The 21,294-nt window shown below is 38.0% G+C and overlaps 1 protein-coding gene across 2 annotated transcripts in view; it reads right to left on the bottom strand.

The window, feature by feature from the left end:
* Positions 1-21,294, bottom strand: part of WDR7 (WD repeat domain 7) — a 489,834-nt gene that overhangs the window by 125,136 nt on the left and 343,404 nt on the right. For both annotated transcript variants that reach the window (XM_036757317.1, XM_036757326.1), the window contains one exon: positions 21,102-21,288. In XM_036757317.1, coding sequence (XP_036613212.1) covers positions 21,102-21,288 — 187 coding nt within the window. The remainder of the gene's footprint in view (positions 1-21,101; positions 21,289-21,294) is intronic.

Genomic DNA, 21,294 nt, shown 5'->3' with positions numbered 1-21,294 from the left:
AAAAATAAGATTTTTTTAATACTAGAAAAACGCTACAGTGACTCAAGATAATTGAAGGAGCCTATCAAATTATGACACAATATTGGGCACCTTTTTGGCGACTATGATAAAAGTAAAGGCATTTGGAGGGCAACTAGGCATATATTATGTATCTGGCACTACCAATTTTTAGAATCTGACAGGCTCATATCCATAAATCCCTTGAAATGCCAAGAAAATTCAAGGATTGCTATGCATAAAAGTACTACTCTGATTTTTCTTGCTCAAGACTACTCATTTTGGGGTTTGGAAAAGCTCTTGGCCTAAGCTGATTATTTTAGGAGCAGTTAAATTTGGTAAGGACAGGCAGGGCACTGTCCTAGATTTATATATGATAGTTCTCCATTATAAAACAGATCAACCTGGCCTTACTCAAGAGTCATAAGTTTTAGGAATATAGGCTGAAAATGTTTTGCATTTGAACAGTGAATATTGTCTTACTGTTCCTAACCATGTGGCAATTAGTCATAGGCTAGAAAGTTCCACAATTCCTGCAGGGTGCTGAAATATTAGAGGCTTGGGAAGCTAAGACAAAATTCTTATTTTAAAAAACATCTAATACTGATAAACGATTTTTAAAAAACCCAAGGATACAAATAATTCAATTTTAATCAACAGAGACAGTATGGTAGTATAGTATCCTCTCTGGACTACTTGCTCAATTCCCATTGGTACTCCCAGTCTGAGTCCACAGAGGGTAGTTACTCCTCCTGCTTTAGGGTTTTCTAGTATTGTGGCTCATGAGCACCCTACTTCCCACTGATTATCAATTGGTCATCCAGAAAGTCTGAGTGAATTAGATTTTAGAAGGGTTATTTACTAAAAAGGTATAACAAGGATTTGTTGTTGTTGAGTCATTTCAGTTGTGTCTGACTCTGTCATCCCATTTGGGGTTTTCTTGGCAGAGATACTAGAGTGGTTTGCCATTTACTTCTCCAGTTCATTTTACAAATAAGGAACTAATACAAATTTGGTTAAATGACTTGCCCAGAGTCACACAGCTAATAAGTATTTGAGGCTGGATCAGAACTCATGAAGATGATTTTTCTGATTCTAAGCCCACTATATGTATAGAAACATCTCACTAAACCAAGGACACATTCTCCCCCACATAAGATTTCTGGAAGAATGGGAGCAAACCTAGAAAACAGAAACCAACTAAAAGCATGCTTTGGGTAATGGGAAGCCCTTTACTCCCTTCACGGAGTTCTCATGAAATTCTTCTTCGATATAGATCTCTGCTGGGCTCCAAGGATCAGTGATTTTGTAGAAACCATAGCTATACTTTCCTTCAACCCAAAGAGGTCAATTTTTGGAGCAAGAGGCCACCTGTCTTCAGTGTGTCTACTTTTTCTGGGTGTATCTCTCAGCTCCTCATGCCTACAGACATCAGTAACTACTGTGCTGGGGACACTGAGAGCAACTCTATAGTATACTGATCCTGAATCCTGAGGCTGATGGCAGCTCCAGATCTTCTGGCCTTTCAAAATTCACAAAGTTATCACATGTTTGAGAGGAGAGAGGGAGTGCAATATTCCCTCCAGTATCACCCCTTCCTCTTGCTGGTCTTTTGTACAGATGCAAGAGATTGCTACCTGTACATATGCCCAAGGAGATGTCAGCCAACCCCAACATATTTCCAATATAAGAAAATTTATTCAATAGTGTGAGGCACTTCACTTCTCCAAAAATTATTAAGGTGTTCACACTTTTGACTGATTGATTCTACAACTTAATTAATAAGGAATTCTCATTGGATAAAGTATCGGGGCATAAACTAATATTAATTACATTAATTGTCCTTGGGGGATGTGAGGCACCCCTCTCACATTAGAATGGAAGAAGCCCTGACTGAAAAAATCAGATCTGACTTTTATTCCTGAACCTGCCGCTAACTAGTTATATGGCATTAGGCAAATCACTTAAGTGTGGCTTCATTTTCTTCATCTGTAATGAGGCGGCTTGGACTCTAAGGTCTCTTCATGCTCTAAAGTTTTTATGATTTTTTAGATAATGAATGCAACAAAAATATGAGGACGATAATAATTAAAAATACATTTCTATTTGTTTCTTTAATAGAAAATGAGAGGCAGCATGGCTCAGAGGACAGAGAGCTAGTCTTGGAGTCTAGAGGATCTGGGTTCAAGTCTAGCTTCAGACACATACTAATTGTGTGGCTTAGGACAAGTCCCTTAGCAGTGACCCAGGTGACATTCTAAGATTATGAAATCAGAGGTCCATTTACTATCCTCTATCCTACAATAAACAAGGTAGTTGAGAAAAGACATCAGCAATCTTGAATTTAAAATGATCAGAATTTATGTCTTTTGAAGCTTTTACTATAGTGACACAGTGGAAAGAGTACAGGAGAGTCAGAAGACCAGGCCTGGAGCCCTGGCTTGGCCGCTTACCAGTTGCACATGTCACTCGTCCTTAGTTCTGTCATCTCTAAGATGAGGTTTATAATACCTTGGGTATCTACCTTGGATCAAATGAAATACTGTGAAAGTGCACTGTACCTCTAAGTTATTACATAAATATAAGCTATTGTTACTATATTCCATTTCTGGTCATCTAAGAAATTGTAAATTATAACACGGAAAAAATTAGGTGGATACTGTACCAACAGATAATCAGCCTCAAAAGTCATTCAATCTAGCATTAAATGCTTTACTATTTTAAACAGAAACAAAATTTGAAACGAATGATTTCATTTGAGTCTTTTGCCTTTTCTCTTCCACATTATTTCTAAAAAGATCAAGAGAGGGAAAAGGAAGATTTCTTCATTACCACCTCCAGAAACTGCCAATGTCTACCTTGAGGTAAAGGCACATGGGATATACCTACTCATGAAGCCCATTGGCTAACTCTGGCCTTCCTTTTTTTTCCCCTCTCTAAGCACAGTTCTGAGACTAGCAAGAATACTTTTCTGGGGCAAGACACAAAAGTAGGAGGAGTAGTGGTGAAGTATCATATAGAAACAGGAGACCTGCTGTGCTCACTCAAATGGCCTAAGGGCAATTCGATGGTTCACAGATCAATTTCATTTCTGAACCTCTGCCTCCTATATGGAGGACTGGGAATTTCTGAGCCTTTCAAACCCATAAGGGAAATATTTGGACAATGCTAAGCTAGGGAGTCGCGTCCCAAGTAACTCCAAATTTTATAACGTCCTCTAGTATAGAGTTCCTGTCTTCCATTCTGAGGAAAGGAATTTCCTGAGAAAAATGTCTTTGGAGAGCAAAGAGGATCGCTCACACGGATCCTGCAGCTGGAGACAATGAAGAACTCTCTCAGACAGCGAAGGCCCTGGGGAATGGGACTCTGCCAGCCCAACAGCACCACAACTGTTTTCCTTTCCAAGAGAATCCAAGCCGTCAGACATTTCTAAGGTGTGGATGTGGAAGGCTGAGTTAGCAGATAGAAGAGTAAAAAGGAAAATGACATGTGGAAGAGGCTGTGAGAAAAAAAGATATCTTGTGGAAAAGGCTTTAAGAGATGCGAAGCTAGATAAACCACAGATTCATGACATCGGCCTGGTGGGTGGTGCTACTCGAATCCCCCAAATCCAGAAGCTTCGGCAAGATTTCTTCAATAGCAAGGAACTCAACAAAAGAATCAATCCTAATGAGGCTGTTGTCTGGAGATAAATCTGAGAATGTGTAGGACTTGCTGCAGTTGGATGTCACTCTTCTTTCCCTTAGAATTGAAACGGTTGGTGGAGTTATGACCCTTCTGACCAAATGTAATGCCACCATCCCCACCGAGCAGCCACAGACCTTTACCACCTATTCAGACAACCAGCCCGGTGTGCTTATATAGGTTTATGAAGGCGAGAAAGTAATGACAAAGGACAACAACCTGCTTGGCAAATCTGAGCTCACAGGAATTCCCTCAGCACCTAGAGGTGTTCCTCAGATTGAAGTAACATTTGACATTGATGTAAATGGCATCCTCAATGTTTCTGCTGTGGATAAGAGCATAGAAAAGGAGAACAAGATCACCATCATCAATGACAAAGGATGTCTAAGCAAAGAAGGCACTGAACGTATGGTCCAGGAGGCTGAGAAAGAGAAGCAGAGAGACAAGGCATCTTCTAAGAATTCTCTTGAATCTTAAGCTTTCAACATGAAGGCCACTGTAGAGGATGAAAAACTGCAGGGCAAAATTGGTGATGAAGACAAAGAGAAGATCCTTGACAAATGTAATGAAATAATCTACTGGCTGGATAAGAACCAGACTGCTGAGAAGGAAGAATTTGAGCATCAGCAGAAAGAATTGGAGAAGGTCTGCAACCCCATTATTACTGAGCTGTACCAGAGTGCAGGGTGCATGCCAGGAGGTACACTAAAGTAAAATTATGAACTGGTCCAACCATTCTGGAAAGCAATTCAGAACCATGTCCAAAAGCTATTAAACTGTGTATACCCTTTGACCTAGCAATACATTACTAGGGCTATATCCCAAGGAAATCAAAGGAAGGGGAAAACGATTAATATGTACAAAAAATATTTATAGCAGTTCCTTTTGTAGTAGCAAAGGACTGGAAATTGAGAGTATGCCCATCAATTGGGGAACAGCTGAACAAATTACAGTGTATGAATGTGAAGGAATATTACTGTGTTTTAAAAAAATGGTAAAGGTGATGGTTTCAGAAAAATCTGGAAAGATGTTTATGAACTGATGCAAAATGAAATGAACAGAACCAGGAGAACACTTTATACCGTAACAGCAATATCAGAAAGATAATCAGATTTGAAAGACGTAGTTGCTTATGGTCTTTAAAGTTTCTCTTTATGTACTTCTTTACCTTCATTTTTGGCATCCATCACTCCTCTGTATTTTGTACATTTTCTATAACAGAGTCATATGCCCTCACAAAAGGATTTCACTTAAGGTGTATGTTGTCATGATCCCTATAATTCTACCTGTATTTCTTGAGCAGTGGGCATCTCCTTTCCAAGTTATCACAAATATTCTCTATTAAAAAGTTGCACTACTGACCCCACATCTCATTTGACAAAAGCCAAACCATCTCCTAGGTATTATCCTTAGCAATACTGTACAGTAAGCAGAATATAACATACTCTTTAAAAGACAAGAAGTAAATTAGACCAAGTACTAATTTATTGCTGAGGGTTTTGATAAAATCCTTGTGAAGTTATAAACTAAAATTATATAGGTTGTAGATACAAGAAAAATAATCTATAAGTAACATTTAAAAGCAAGTTTATTCAAGTTTAGGACTATACACAGGACATAGCATATTCCTATTTCAGATTCCATGGCAAAGAAAAAGTGGCTACTATAAAGATGAATCTATGTTCTCTGACCATTGGAAGTTAACTCTGAAAAAAATTACACCACTCATTACCAACCATTTCTTAAAAAGGTACAGCTTAAGATGGGTTTTTTAAAGTTTAAACACTGTAAGGATTTTATGAAGCCTCATTATGGTAATTTTCTAAATCCATCTTTAACATAATTCAATATAATTATTGCATTTGAAAAAGATGCTTTTGCTCATTTTTACACAAAGGTATTCACACACACACATACACACACACACACACAGAGTTGATAAAACAGATAATGACTAAGAAGTCTAAACCTGACTTCTTGATTTCATTTTCCACTCCTCCTTCTACTTCCAACATATTTAATATTCCCTCTTTCCTCTAATTTCAAGCAGGCACAGGGTATTCCTAACCTTCAAGATCATTGTTTGGCCCCATAACCATCAAATATCTTATGTGGTATACACCCATCACCTCCACTTATTGACTATTCCTTTGAAACTATACCCTCAAGGGTGAACAAAGTCTATGGCTATTTGTCACTCTTTCCTTCTTGCTAGTACCTACTGACTAGTACCTCACTCTTGAAGCTATCTCCTTCCTAGGAATGTATTATAATATACTTTCCTGACTGCCAGGGCTTTTTCTTTAAACCTCAAAGACCAATTATTCACCAATTTCTCTCGATTCTTTCTTTGCAAGGTTTCTTAAATTAGTTCTTCCTTTTCCATACACAGCCCCCACCTAATACTCCAGGACCCCTCACTGCTTTCTCTCCCTTAGATGTTTTAAAGACATATCACAAATCCAGGGACGTTATGGTTCTTTATGGTTTTTCTGATGATTTTCAAAGATTTGGGGTTGTTTGTAGATTTTCCAGACATAAGAGAAATTCCAACAGAATAGTGGAAGCCATAATAAATAAAAGTATTAAAGCAGAATTATCTTTTGCTCTGCAATAAGGATAAAGCCAACTTTAAAATTCACTTTCTTACAAAAAAAAACCCACAACAATTATGTATGATCCAATATAAACTTTTTTCTTTAAAATAAATGGCTCATCAAAACAATTTATGATTAAATATTTGTTAAAATAATGTACACATAATATTCAATCATTTGTTTTTAGTAGAAAGGCACAGAGTAGTTCAGTTCAATTCTACAAGCATTTATTGTTTCGTATGTGCACAACACTGTGATAAATGTTTAAGATACAAAGACAAAAAACAAAACAGTCCCTGTTCTCAAGAAACTTGCATCTTACTGGAACTCAAAATTTACTTATTGGCTTCACCTTATCTGTAGCTAGAGTTCTCTGTCCCAAGAGGGATGCTACATAATATTTTTAAGCAAACTTTCTTAAGAAAATAGATGAATACTGTTAAGATTGCCAATTCTGTTAAGTCTGATGACTTAGCTTCATATTTTAGCACAACATCCAATGAATGAGTTAAAACCAGATTTCTCAGTACTCTTATCAATATTCATCATGGTAAAGGGATTATGTGGTCCTATGGCATTTTTATTTCTGGAACAGGCAAAGGTCCACTAAAGTGTCACTAATGCCTCTAAGTAGTTATGGAAACTGAGGTAAGTAACTGATTAAAAGTCGACATTTGACAGCTGGCATTTAGGAGAGTGAAGACATCTCTAGAATAAGCTGGAGCCAACACCTGTCTCTACAGCTGTTCCTCCACAGGAAGTAGGAAGTTTGTTTTATTTCAATTTGATGATAATTTTCTATTTCTTGTCCATTCTTATGCAACCAATTCATTTCTCTTCATGGCCAACTGGTGTCTGACTGCTTTTAATTCTGCTAATATTTTTCATAATAGTTACTGTCATTGTATACAGTATATATTTCTATTTGTTTTGTTTTGCAAAATAAAACCTACTATAAACATGGTATACTTACAGGGCGTGTGGTATAGAGCAAAGGTATAAAAATGTGAGATACTTAGAAGACTTTACTTATGCTCAGAATTTTCAAAAAGAAGAATTTTGGTTTTTATTTCTACAATCTGAACCGACAATATTTAGATTAAAATCAAACAAAGCTAAACATCACAAATAGTTATCCCAAGTTTGGTAATAACAAAGATGAAAGAAATCTGCTGGCAAATCTAATTTTGGTTTATCGAGTATGTTGTTTCCATATTTCTTGTTGTGCTAAATGTGTTTTGTCTAGCAGAATTCATTTCCTAACATAAACTGAAAAGCTGCCCAACTCTTTAGCTAAACAATATTAGGTGAGGTCAACAGTTTGAAATGTTATGAAGCTACCTAAAATATATCAAGTCATTTAGAGCTTTATCCTCTTTCATACACACATACACACAGAGAGTTTTCCAGCATATGTACATACATATGCATACATGTACATATGTATATACATACATACACATATAGTGTTTCCTTGTATCACTTCTGACCAACATGTGACTGTCTTATGCGAGTTCTCTGTAAAATACTCTTTTAGGCAAACATACATTTGGCATCCGAACAAGATGGCTAGCCCATTGGAGTTGTGATCTCTGCAGCAGAGTTTAAATGCTTGGCAGTTCAACTTGAGAAAGGACTTCATTTTCTGGTACCTTAACTTACTAGAGGGTCAGAAGAAATGGTACAAGGACACACTTAAGGTCGCTCTAAAGAACTGTGGAATCGATTGTGAGACCTGGAAGACACTGGCACAGGACAGCCCCACATGGCATGCCAATATCAAAGAAGGTGCTGTACTCTATGAACAAAGCACTACTGAAGTAGTTCAAAAGAAATGTGAGATGTGCAAATTTAGAGACATCTCCACTCCAAATGTTCATATGGACTATTTGTACCCAACGTGTGGTAGAGCATTCTGAGCTCTTATTGGTTTGATCAACCACTATACTTTGACCCTCACATAGTGATGTCATTTTGGTCCTCTTAGAGCACGAAGGAGCACACAGTATTTATTTCTAATAAATGTCATTTTATATGACATACCCATAGATTACATAAATTTTGTTAAATTACAAAAACATTTTCTGATGAAATAATTACTAAAATAAAATAGGTACAATATTGAGAATTAGTCTAACTAGCAACTAAACTACATTGCAGAAAGATACATATATCTTCTTGCGCAAAGCATACTTTCCTCTAATATTCTGTTGTGACTTGGGGGGAATAACCCTTCCAAGCCAGATCACCCTGTAGGCATTTAAAGGCTAAAATGCAAGAAGGATGATGATCAAACAATGGAAAAGATCTCCAAAGATTACAGTAACAAATTCTTCTCCCTCAAAGACAGCTGAGCCACTGAAAGAAGTAAAAATGCTACTAATAAAAACAAGGGGAAGAAAAGCAGTGAGACTAGCCCAAGTATAGACACAGGTATCACAATTTTGAGAATACAGAAAAAAAATTGATTCTCAAAATATATGAAAAGAAGCTGGATACTAAACATTTGAGAGAAAAAAAATCTGTGACCTTATCACTCCTTAAAGTGACAATATCAGAACTATGGTTCCATATACCTATTTTCCATGTTGACGAAATCTTTATAAAAATGTCTATGCATGCATCAAGGTATGATGACAGTATGAGAAGGTAATAGGCAGGCTTCTGTAAGCAATATTTTGGAAAACAATTTGGAATTGTGTGAGAAAAATGAGTAAAAAATTGCTCATAACCTGCTACCCAGCAATCCTACTACTAGACATGAATCCCAAAAAAGTCAAAGAGAAAGGCCTTGTGTTTACCAAAATATTCACAAAAGCACTTTTGATTACAGGGGGAAAAAAGGAAATGAAGATGATGCCAACTGATTGGGGAATGACTAGGAAAATTGTGATATGTGAACACAGTGGAATATATTGCAATGTAAGAAACTACAAAAATGAGGAATTTGGTGAAACATGGGAAGACATGTATGAAATGATGCAGACTGAAGTAAGCAGAATCAGAAGAACAATATACACAATGACAACAATAAGGCAAACGAAATCAGGAAAAAATGCAATGACCAAAACTGAATCCTAATGTTAGATGACAACAGATCCATGCATCGCAGATAAAGGCATAAATTTGCTATATTAGACAGTTTTGCTTGACCTTTTTTGTTAAAAGGGCTGCTGGTGGGGTGGGGACAGGGAAAAGATTATATAGTAAAATGATTTTGATGTAAAACACAAAAAGACACTGATAAAAATGTTAAAACCTCCATCTTCATACCACAAATTCCTTGCAATTCAGTCTACTAGAGAACACTGTTTTCCCCATATTCCTAATTCACAGGACTAGGCAAAGGGTTGGGAATCTTAACTATCTCCATTGCCACCTCCAGACGCTTCTATATCATCAAGACTCAGAGAAGTCTCTTTTTTCAACGCTTATATGATACACTTTTACTTACTCCCCTCTTCCCTACCTTGTTACTCTTACCTGCTGATCTCCAGGTCAGCCTCCTAACTTTATCACGGATTTTAGTGCCTTGCTCCCAAGTCTTCTGTTCTACAACAACTCCTGGACTACAAGTCATGTTGACAGCCCCTCTCACCAAATAATACCTCAAATCCAAAGAACTTTTTCTCCACCTCATTCCAGAGCATACCACATTGTTCTCATTTTAGAACTCATCATCTCTCAGCATTGTGTGGTGACTTCTGATATCTAATATTGTGAAATTCTATTTTCCAACTACAATTTCCTACCCTTTCAATTCTTTGACTCGCATACACACTAACCCTACTCTTTGTCCTTATCAAGACTTTTGGTTCTTTGAGCCATCTCTATTCTCTAAGTCACTTGCCTCCATATCAAAGCTTGACCCTATGGCCTACCATGTTAATGTAGCATAAACTAATGGAGTCTCTTGGACTCTGTAATCTGTTATTCCAATGAGTCTTCAACATGGGAGGGAGCCAATTTTTCTGCTCCTCTTGCTGCCAAGTGTTTCATGAGAAAACCACAAAAATGAACTGATTCTACCTACTACAACTTCATGTTACATGAACTCATCTGAGTAATCCCTACTCTGGCACTTTCTTTAGCCTTATGGATGCCTTATCTTAATCCAAAGTTACTGTTTCAACTTTTTTCTTTTGGAGAAATCTGTCCTTGTGAACTACAACATTGGCTCCCCTACTCTATTCTCAAATCACAATATCTTCACTCTCCATTCATCTTCTTCTCACTGGTGACAGAAGTGGTGACCCTCCTATGGATGAAGGCTAATCTTTCTACCTGAAAGCTTGATCTCATCCCATTTCCTCCCACTTTCTCCAGGATCTTGAGGTCATTCATTCTCTCATACAAACTCATTTAAGGTTTATAAAGCATTTCTCTCAAAACTTCCTTGGAGAACTAAGCTTTATTATTCTCACTGTAAAGATGGAGGCAGCTTACAGAGGTAAAAGGGCTTGTCCAATGATCATATAGCTAGTAAAAGGGAGAGATCTGACTGGAAATTAGGGCCAATGACTGTCATGTCATCCACTGATCTTTCTCCTACACTATATTGTATTTTTGGGGTGAAGGGTGTGTTCAGGGAGGACTGGTACCTCTGGTGTGATGGCTGCCGAGCCCTTTTCAGGGCTGCTTTCCACCTTTGGTGTTCACCTGTTCCACTCAACTCTCATCTGTGGCTCCAAGAAGCTATAGTGTGCACTACAATTTGAATTGTCTCAGGAAGATTCTGAAGACCACCTGGCAGGATAAGGTACCAGACAATGAGGCCCTTACTCGAACTAAACTGTCAAGCATCCAAACTCTTCTTCAGAGAGCGCAACTCTGATAGGCTGGCCATGTTGTTCAAATGCAAAATATACACTTGCCAAAAAGACTTTTTTTATGGAGAACTCAAACAGGGCAAGCATTCACATGGTGGTCAGAAGAAGCAATACAAGGACATTCTCAAGGTGTCCCCCAAGAACTCTGGAATTGATTGTGTGACATGGGAAACACTGGCACAGAACCACAAAGCATGGTGTGCCCACATTAGAGAAGGTGCTATGCTCTATGAGCAAAGTAGAATTGAAACAGCTCAAAGGAAACAGAGGATGCTCAAATGTAGAGTATCCACCCCAAATGTTCACATGGATTATTTGTGCCCGCCCTGTGGTAGAGCATTCCAAGCTCAACCACAGTCAGACACACTGAAACTTGACTCTAGCATAGTGATGTCATTTTGGTCCTCTTTGAGAACCAAGGACAACAACCAACCAAGCAACCACTGTATTTTCAGTCTTTCCTTCCCATCTTGCCTTCAAAAATGCTCAGGTCTCTCTAACATTTCAAAGTTCTCCTCTGACCTTTATAGTCCATTCAAATCGACAGATCTTTATTAAGCACTTCCCACACATAAAGTACTATGCAACCTTTCTCCCACCTTTCTACTTCCCCTTTACTACTAAACTTATTTTTTAAAAAAACTTACCATTATGCCGTATGAAACAATGAATATTATGAATTCCAAGAGGCACAGAAATACTTACAGGAAGTGATACAAATTAAAGCAAGTACAGCCACCACAAAATAACCAAAAACAAATATCACAATGTTACAAAGAACAGTCTTGGTCCCAAGGAAGAGATACAAAAAGGCACCTCTCTCTACTCTTTTGCAGACATGAGTGGTCCATATTTTTGATATATTAATCATTTATGATGGTTTTTTTTTTCTGTCTCATATCTTAGTTATATGGAATGGCTCTCTGGAATGAGGTGGGCGGGGGATACTGGGGACAATTTAGGCAATGTAGAAACAAGATATCCATAAAAACATATTTTTAAAAGTTACCTATACCAGATAATACCATTTCCACACTACTCTGATTTGCTGCTAAATCTATCTTCACACCAGAAATAATGTACATGTGTACATAAATGCATATATGGGTATGAATACATAAGTATGTGTGGATAGACTTGTATATATGTGTGTGAATACACGTATTTACATATGCATCTACACATGTACATTCACACAGCCCTCATCACTTCCAGCCAGGGCTACTGCAATAGCCTTCTATTGGATACTCTTTCTGCAAGTCTTTCTCCAGTGGAATTCAACCTCCACTTAGATGCCAAGGTAATTTTCCTGAAGTAAAGGTGTGAACATATCAACTCCCCTACTCAATATACTGGTGGCTACCTATTACCTCCAGCGTTAAATAGAAACTCCTCTATTTGGCATTTAAAGTCCTTCAAAACCTGTAACCTTCCTACTTTCCCTCCATTTACTCCACTGGCCTACTTACAGCTTTCTTGAAAAAGACAATCTTTGTGCCTTTGCTATGGTTGCCCCCCACAATTGGAATGCTTTCCTTCCTCACCCATAACTTTTAAGTTTCCAGGGCTTCCTTCAAGACTCAGCTCAAATCTCCCCCATTGCTGGTACCTTTCCCTTTCAGATTTCATTTATCTATTCCATGTTTATTTGTATGCTGCTATTAAGTTATATGTTATCTCCCCTATTTGAATATTCTCCTTGAGGGCATAGACCTTTTTGTGTGCTTTGTATCTCCAAGGCCCAGCATAGTGTTTGGCCCATAAGTACTTAATAAACATTTGCTAACTGACTCACACTCTCCTTCAAACTCCTTGTACTCAGTTTTTGCCCCTCATAACTCTGCTGAAATTGCTCTCTCAAATGTCATTGAATTATCCCCCAACTGTTAAATCCAGTGACCTTTTTTCAGTCCTTTTCACCCATGAATCATTGTACCTTTTAGCATTATCAACCTACCCTTCTCAAAAGGATACGTTCTCTTTTCTCAGCTTCAGAAATATCATGCTTTTGATTCTCCTATCTCCACTAATTCCTATGTCTCCTTTGCTAGTTCCTCTTTTTCAGGTTGACCTCGTAGTATGAATGTCCCCCAAGTGTCTAGCCTTGGTCATTTCCCTGTAACCACTTTCCCTTAATTTCATTCACTCCCATAGCTTCAACTACTACCTTTATTTAGGAGATTTCCATATCTATCTCTTTAAGCCAGACTATTCTTCTGAGCTCCAGATATTCAACTGTCCACACATCTTTACCTGGATGTACCACTAGCTCTTAAAAGGCAACATATCTATCCACAGGCAAGCTTATCATTCACATTAAACCTGCTCTTTCTTCTGACTTCACTACTTCTAAGGCTCCATTTTGTTCATCATCTTGGGATTTTCTTTAACCTTTCTATCTCCCTCAAATCTTAGTCAATGACCAATTATGTTACAAATTTCAGTTATGAATTTCACCTCCAAAAGACTTCTTATATCTGTTATGTCTCAATTCACAATGTCAATACCTTACTCAGTGCAGGCCCTTATTACCATGGGTCTGAACAACTATCATGGTCTTCTAACAGGCTTCCTCATCTCTCTTCCTCCTTTAATCCACCTCATATACTAATAGAATAATCTATCTTCAACATTTATTTGGTCAATATACTTCTAGGCTCAAAAATCTTCAGTGGTTCCATATTTCTACTGAGCAAAGTTCAAAATCTTTTACTTACTATTCAAAGGTCTACCACAGTCTGCCATAAATCAACTTTTCAGTCTCAAGTCACATCACAGTCTTCATGCACTTGATACTACAGCCAAAACAGACTGCTCTGTTCTTCCAAATGCTCTCCTGTCTCCTAGCCTTTTCTCAAGCTGTTTCTGATGACTGGAATGAATATCTCTCCCTACCAAATTTCTACCAATCCTTTAAAGTCTAATTCAAAGTCTAATTCCTTCCACAATGGCCCCTCCCACTCCTCCTCCTTTGTCTAGAGCTGCCCAGAGCTGATCCTCAAGCTTCATAAGGTACTTTATTTTGCAGCTCCCTGCACTTTTCATGTATCTATCCCAGTGCCTAACACTGGGGTTATTCTGCATACATTAAGTACATAAGTAATGGTTATTACTGTGGATGAAATATAATTTGAGTGCCAATCCCACTAGATGAGAAATTTGCTCACACATACACATATTTATTTGTTGAGCATCTACTAGGTTTTCTATGGAGATTAGACATGCTAAGGAGTGTGAGAGTTAAGGGCAGCCGAGGGCCCCGGGTCCTCAAGGAGCTTACAATTTAATTAAAATTGACTATATTCTAACCAATTATTGATTGAACAACATACAACAATATATGATGAAGTGCTAAATCACACAATATAGGAACTCTGAGAAGCGAAAGGCCACTGAGAATTAGAACAGTGAAGTACAAGTTTAGAGATAAAGTGGAGTTTGTTCTGGGTCTTAAAAGACAGGGAGGATTTGAATCCATGGAGAAGAGAGTGGGGAGTATGCCTAGCAAAGGGGATAACAGGAGCCTCAAGGAGGGCATGGCGTACGTTTAGGACACTAAAGAAAGAATTCTGACACTGAGACTACATGTAAGGAGGCTAGCAGAGGAATCCTAATTCTTTATTGGGCATTTTTATTTGTATATTTGGTGATGAATAGGAGTCCTACTTTTTTTTATTTTTTATTTTTTTTATTTTTTTTTAATTTATTTATTTAACATATTTGGTTTTCAGCATTGATTTTCACAACAGTTTGAATTACAAATTTTCTCCCCATTTCTACCCTCCCCCCCACTCCAAGATGGCATATAATCTGGTTGCCCTGTTCCCCAGTCAGCCTCCCCTCTATCACCCCCCTCCCCTCTCATCCCCTTTTCCCTTCCTTTCTTGTACGGCAAGATAAATTTCTACGCCCCATTGCCTGTGTATCTTATTTTTTAGTTGCATGCAAAAACTTTTTTTTTTTGTTTTTGAACATCTGTTTTTAAAACTTTGAGTTCCAAATTCTCTCCCCTCTTCCCTTCCCACCCACCCTCCCTAAGAAGTCGAGCACTTCAACCTAGGCCACGCATGTATCTTTATGTATAACCCTTCCACAATACTCATGTTGTGAAAGGCTAACTACATTTTGCTCCTTCCCAACCCATCCTGCTTTATTGAATTTTCTCCCTTGACCCTGTCCCCTTTCCAAAGTATTTGTTTTGATTACCTCCACCCCCATCTGCCCTCCCCTCCATCATCCACCCCCCTTTTATTTTTTTTTATCTTCCTCCCTCTTTTTTCCTGTGGGGTAAGATACCCAACTGAGTATGTATGCTATTCCCTCCTCAGGCCGAATCTGATGAGAGCAAGGTTCACTCATTCCCCCCTCACCTGCCCTCTCCCCTCCTCCCACAGAACTGCTTCCTCTTGCCACCTTTATGTGAGATAATCCACCCCATTCTATCTCTCCCTATCTCCCTCTCTCAGTATGTTGCTCTCTCATCCCTTAATTTCATTTTATTTCTTTTAGATATCTTCCCTTCATCTTCAACTCACCCTGTGTCTGTTCTCTTTTACATATATATATATGTGTGTGTGTGTGTGTATATATATGTATATACATATATAAAAGCACACACACATATATATACCTACATACACATGCATACATATACACATAGATACATACATACATACACATTCACCTATATATGTACATAAACATATATATATATATATATATATATATATATATATATATATATATATATATATATATATATATGCATATTCCCTTCAACTACCCTAATACTGAGGTCTCATGGATCATACACATCATCTTTCCACGTAGGAATGTAAACAAAACAGTTCAACTTTAGTAAGTCCCTTGCAATTTCCGTTTCTTGATTACCTTTTCATGCTTCTCTTGATTCTTGTGTTTGAAAGTCAAATTTTCTATTCAGTTCTGGTCTTTTCACTGAGAAAGCTTGAAAGTCCTCTATTTTATTGAAACTCCATATTTTGCCTTGGAACATGATACTCAGTTTTGCTGGGTAGGTGATTCTAGGTTTTAATCCTAGCTCCATTGACCTCCGGAATATCGCATTCCAAGCCCTTCGATCTCTTAATGTAGAAGCTGCCAGATCTTGGATTATTCTGATTAGGGTTTCCACAATACTCAAATTGTTTCTTTCTGGCTGCTTGTAAGTATTTTCTCCTTGATCTGGGAGCTCTGGAATTTGGCAACAATATTCCTAGGAGATTTCTTTTTGGGATCTATTTGATGGATTCTTTCAATTTCTATTTTGCCCTGTGGTTCTAGAATATCAGGGCAGTTCTCCTTGATAATTTCTTGAAAGATGGTATCTAGGCTCTTTTTTTGATCATGGCTTTCAGGTAGTCCAATAATTTTTAAATTATCTCTCCTGGATCTATTTTCCAGGTCAGTGGTTTTTCCAAGGAGATATTTCACATTGTCTTCCATTTTCTTCATTCCTTTGGTTCTGTTTTATAATATCTTGATTTCTCATAAAGTCACTAGCTTCCACTTGCTCCAATCTAATTTTTAAAGTAGCATTTTCTTCAGTGGTCTTTTGGACCTCCTTTTCCATTTGGCTAATTCTGCCTTTCAAGGCATTCTTCTCCTCATTGGCTTTTTGGAGCTCTTTTGCCATTTGAGTTAGTCTGTTTTTTAAGGTGTTGTTTTCTTCAGTGTATTTTTCAGTATTTTTTGGGTCTCCTTTAGCAAGTCATTGACTTGTTTTTCATGGTTTTCTCACATCCTTCTCATTTCTCTTCCCAATTTTTCCTCTACTTCTCTAACTTGTTTTTCCAACTCCTTTTTGAGCTCTTCCATGGCCTGGGACCAGTTCCTGTTTTTCTTGGAGGTTTCTGTTGTAGGCTCTTTGACTTTATTAATTTCTCCTGTCTGTATGTTTTGGTCTTCTTTGTCACCAAAGAAAGCATGCAAAGTCTGAGACTGAATCTCGGTGCGTTTTCGCTGCCTGGCCATATTCCCAGCCAACTAACTTGACCCTTGAGTTTTTCAGTGGGGTACGACTGCTTGTAGATTACAGAGTTCTATGTTCCACGTTTGGGGGGGAGGTGCCAGCTCTGCCACACCAGCACTGCTCCTTCCCCAACCCCCAACCCGAACTGGGCTTAGATCTTCGGCAGGCTGTGCACCCCTGCTCTGATCCGCCACTTAATTCCTCCCACCAGGTGGGCCTGGAGCCGGAAGTAACAACAGCTGTAGCTGCCCCACCTCCGCTGCCCCCAGGGCTGGAAGCCGAACAGCGAACTCCTTCCACTCCTGCAGCTTTTCCCACTAACCTTCTCCGCAGTCTTTGGTGTTTGTGGGTTGAGAAGTCTCATAACTGCCGCAGCTCACATATTCAGGGCTCTAGGGCCCCCTCTGCCCGGCTTCTGGTCTGGATGGTCCACGTCGCTCAGGCTGGGCTCTGCTCCACTCCGTTCCCAGCTCCCAGCTCCGAGCTCCTTGTGGGATAGACCTCACCCAGAGACCATCCAGGCTGTCCTGGGCTGGAGCCCTACTTCCCTCTGCTGTTTTGTGGGCTCAGCCGTTCTATAATTGGTTCAGAGCCATTTTTTATAAGTTTTTGGAGGGTCTCCGTACGGAGCTCACATTATTCCCTGCTTACCAGCTGCCATCTTGGCTCCGCCCCCCAGGAGTCCTACTTTTAAAACTGAAAAAGGAGACTGGATAATTCATTCAATTATTTGGTGGATTATCAATTCATTTCTTGCTCTGTAAAGTTATAAGACTTGATTTGGTGGCATTTTTCTAGTTTTTAATCAATCTTCTCAAAATTAATTTACTGAAAAAAAAATTAATTTACTGAGTACACACTATGTACCCTATACTGTATTAGGCATAACAGGCAGAAGATCCCCTCCCTCAAGAAAGTAACAATGCAATTTGCAAGCCCCTTAAAATTAGGATTAATATCAGAGAATAAAACTAGAAGGTAAAACATAAGTCAGCCATTTCTGTTACCTGTAGACAGTGTTGATTGTAAATAGTATGACTGGCAAATATGTAAACTATAAGCTAAAATAAGATTATTTCTACTACCATCTATTTCTTCTTCACCCCAGAAAATCAAGAGTTAATTGTACTTTCTACCTACATATTAGTTTTCAGTTTTTCATAAATATAATTTGAAAATCAATACTACGCAACGTAAAGAAATAGAAGACTGAAATGTTATACTTGGTATTCAAATGTATTTCCACATATTCTTCTATAATAAAGGATTAATGCTGCAGTCTACTTCCAACTATCCAGAAGGCATGCGACAATGCCTTGTAGAAGGAAACAGGGATTTATTCTAAAGTACAGATCCTTATAAAATTTATTTTTTGCACATAAAACACAGTGAACCACATTTTGAAACAGTGATTACAGTGAATACATTAACATTGCATATTTAACAGCAGCTCATTTTTAAAAGCCAATAAAATAGGTTAGGAATTAGACTCTACTTGCTAAAGCAAGTAAGGCTAAACACTACATATACTTATCACACTCAATACTAATCTGTCACTGCAGGATTATATAAAAGAAAAGACATTTTTGTCAAGATTATATCACTTAGCAGTTATGACACTATAACTAGCCAGTATAATGTTTAATATAACAACAAAACAAAACAAAACAAAAACCAAATGACTACAGAAACAAAACCAACATTTTTAATTTGCCCCCAAAAGATGCCAATTTTTAAGCTCAATCAGTAGGGTAAGGTGTTTGGAGAGGTAGTAGAGGGAAAATCCAAGGGAAATAAATTTAGGTCCTCCACATCCAGCCAATATACAAATCTTTTAACAATATACCAATGCTAAATGTTGAATAGAAACTGTAGAGCAATCAAGGTTTCTGGTATAAATACTTTCATCAATGTTAATAGGTCAACATTGTTCTTGCTTAGGTATCAAAGAGATTAAATTTCCTAAAGAGAATCTGAATTTCACTTGAGGATGATTTTCTATTTTTATTTAATGCTCAGATAAGTACAGCTGAACTAGAGGCTTGTTCTGATCTGATCTCAGTCCCTTTATGATTCTCTTGCTAATCCCACAGATCCTCACTTTGCTCTCTGTTATTAAATCCTAATGAATATAGCTCTATACCCTGTGGCTGTAGACTGAAGTGAGGGCAAAGGCAGGGGGAATAAAACACACTGAAAAAACAACAACAAAAAAGCAAATAAATCTGCATTTAATTTTTACCAGTGCCTAGTCCCCATCCTAAAAAGCTCTCACTAAGTCATCACAGCTCTATTCCCCAGGCTACGAAGGCAATTTTTTCTCATACATTTCATGCTTCTTGTCCCTGAAGGGAAGTCTGGACTTCAACCTCAAGCCCCACCACACCACCAGGAATGCCTCCAAGGGAAGCACAGCATTGAGAACTAAAACCAGTTTAGAAGGATCTCATTTTATACTTTCCCTCAAAAGAAACACTAAAAGAAGCCTGGATTTGGGGCTGAAAAGGACCTTAGATCATCCAGTACAACATGTCCATTTTACAAATAAGGAAACTGAGGCTTAAGAATATTTTAAAACCACAAACACACATCCATGTTTGCCAGAGACAGTAACTGAATCAAGATTTAGATGCACAATACCACTTTAATTGCAGTGTTTTTATTACTGATCCAATGTATCTCAGTTCTAGTATATTTGCATATTTAAATCTGCAATGTGTATATACCTGTTTTTTTTTCTTTATGGAGGGCACCTGCTAACTGAATTCTTGTCCAGAGATTATCTTTAAATTTAGGTAAAATATCTAACCTTCAGGAGGCTCAATTACTATATGTGCAAAATGAAGATGTGGGACTAGACAAAATTTGGTTTCCACCTAATTATAAAATTGTATGATTCCAAGATTGTGTTGCTGTGTTATAATAATGCTGGATTATCATCTTTCTCCTGCCTCCTAAATGTGATTTATTCCACAAGGCTCTGTCCTGGAATTCACCTTTTCTTTATACTCTTCCTTTTGGTGATATCATTATTTTCCCTTAGGTTCAGTTATCATTTGTATGGAGATGGTTTCCAAATCTAAATATCCAGTTCTCTCTTTTTTCTTTTTTTTGCAGGGGGGAAAGCAGGGCAATTGGGGTTAAGTGACTTGCCCAAGGTCACGCAGCTAGTAAATATCCAGTTCTAATGTCTCTTCTGAACTTTAATCTTGCATTATGAGCTGCCTGGTGCAGGACATCACCCAAATGTCCATAAGCATCTCAACTTCAACCTATCCTCGAACTCACTGTCTTTTCCCCATAAATCCATCTCTTGTCCAAATTTCCATAGTTTTATTGGGAATATCTATCTATTTAACCAGGCATCGAGGTTCATATCTTCAAAATCACCCTTCACCATTCCCTCTCTCATCAACTCCTCCTCTCATATCAAATGAATTGCTAAGTCATTTTTCCACCAGAATATCTATGACATCTCACAGGACTACCAGTCTAGTTCAAGATACCATCTTTTGCCTGGTTTACTGCAACAACCTCCTAACTGGCTGCCAAAATAATCTTCCTTAATTAAGTATAGGTCTTATCATATTACTTCCAATTTGGCTTCTAGATACCAATTCCAGAACCCTCATAGACTTCCTTCTTCCAAAACTGGAATTTTGTTTGTGGGGATTTTTTCTCAATCATAGTCAGTTTATAAAAGTTCTTTAGAATTAGTGATAGCATGGTATAGTAGGGTAAAGGGCTGGCCTCGTAGTTGCCTTGTAGTCAGGAAGACCTACGTTCAGGTGCAGCCTCAGTCAAAAACTAAGTGATTATGAATAAACAAGTCATGGAATTTCAGTGTTCCAGGCAATTCTCACATAAGTTGAAGACAATCTCCCTATAATGGTGAAGGGAGTTTCCACAAGGAGTTCCCTACATAGATGACATTACAAATCAAGATCATAATTTTTTTAAATATAATAAACAAATGAATAAAAATAACTGAAAATGGACACATACTTAGCAAGTTGCTTCTCAGCATCGGCACAGAGCTCAAGAAGGCCCATCAGGACAGCAGACACATCCATATATGGCTCCCATACTGTAAAACCTCGTCCAATTAGATCAATAGCAGTTCTTCGGATTGTGCTGTGTGGAGGGAGCTTAGGACTAGGTGGTTGTAGGAGAAGGAATGTCAATGCCTTGCCTAAAG

Source organism: Trichosurus vulpecula, chromosome 1 (genome assembly GCF_011100635.1).
Source record: "Trichosurus vulpecula isolate mTriVul1 chromosome 1, mTriVul1.pri, whole genome shotgun sequence".
Taxonomy (NCBI): domain Eukaryota; kingdom Metazoa; phylum Chordata; class Mammalia; order Diprotodontia; family Phalangeridae; genus Trichosurus; species Trichosurus vulpecula.
Note: the sequence above shows the minus strand (reverse complement) of the source record. Positions and strands in the feature narration are given on the sequence as shown.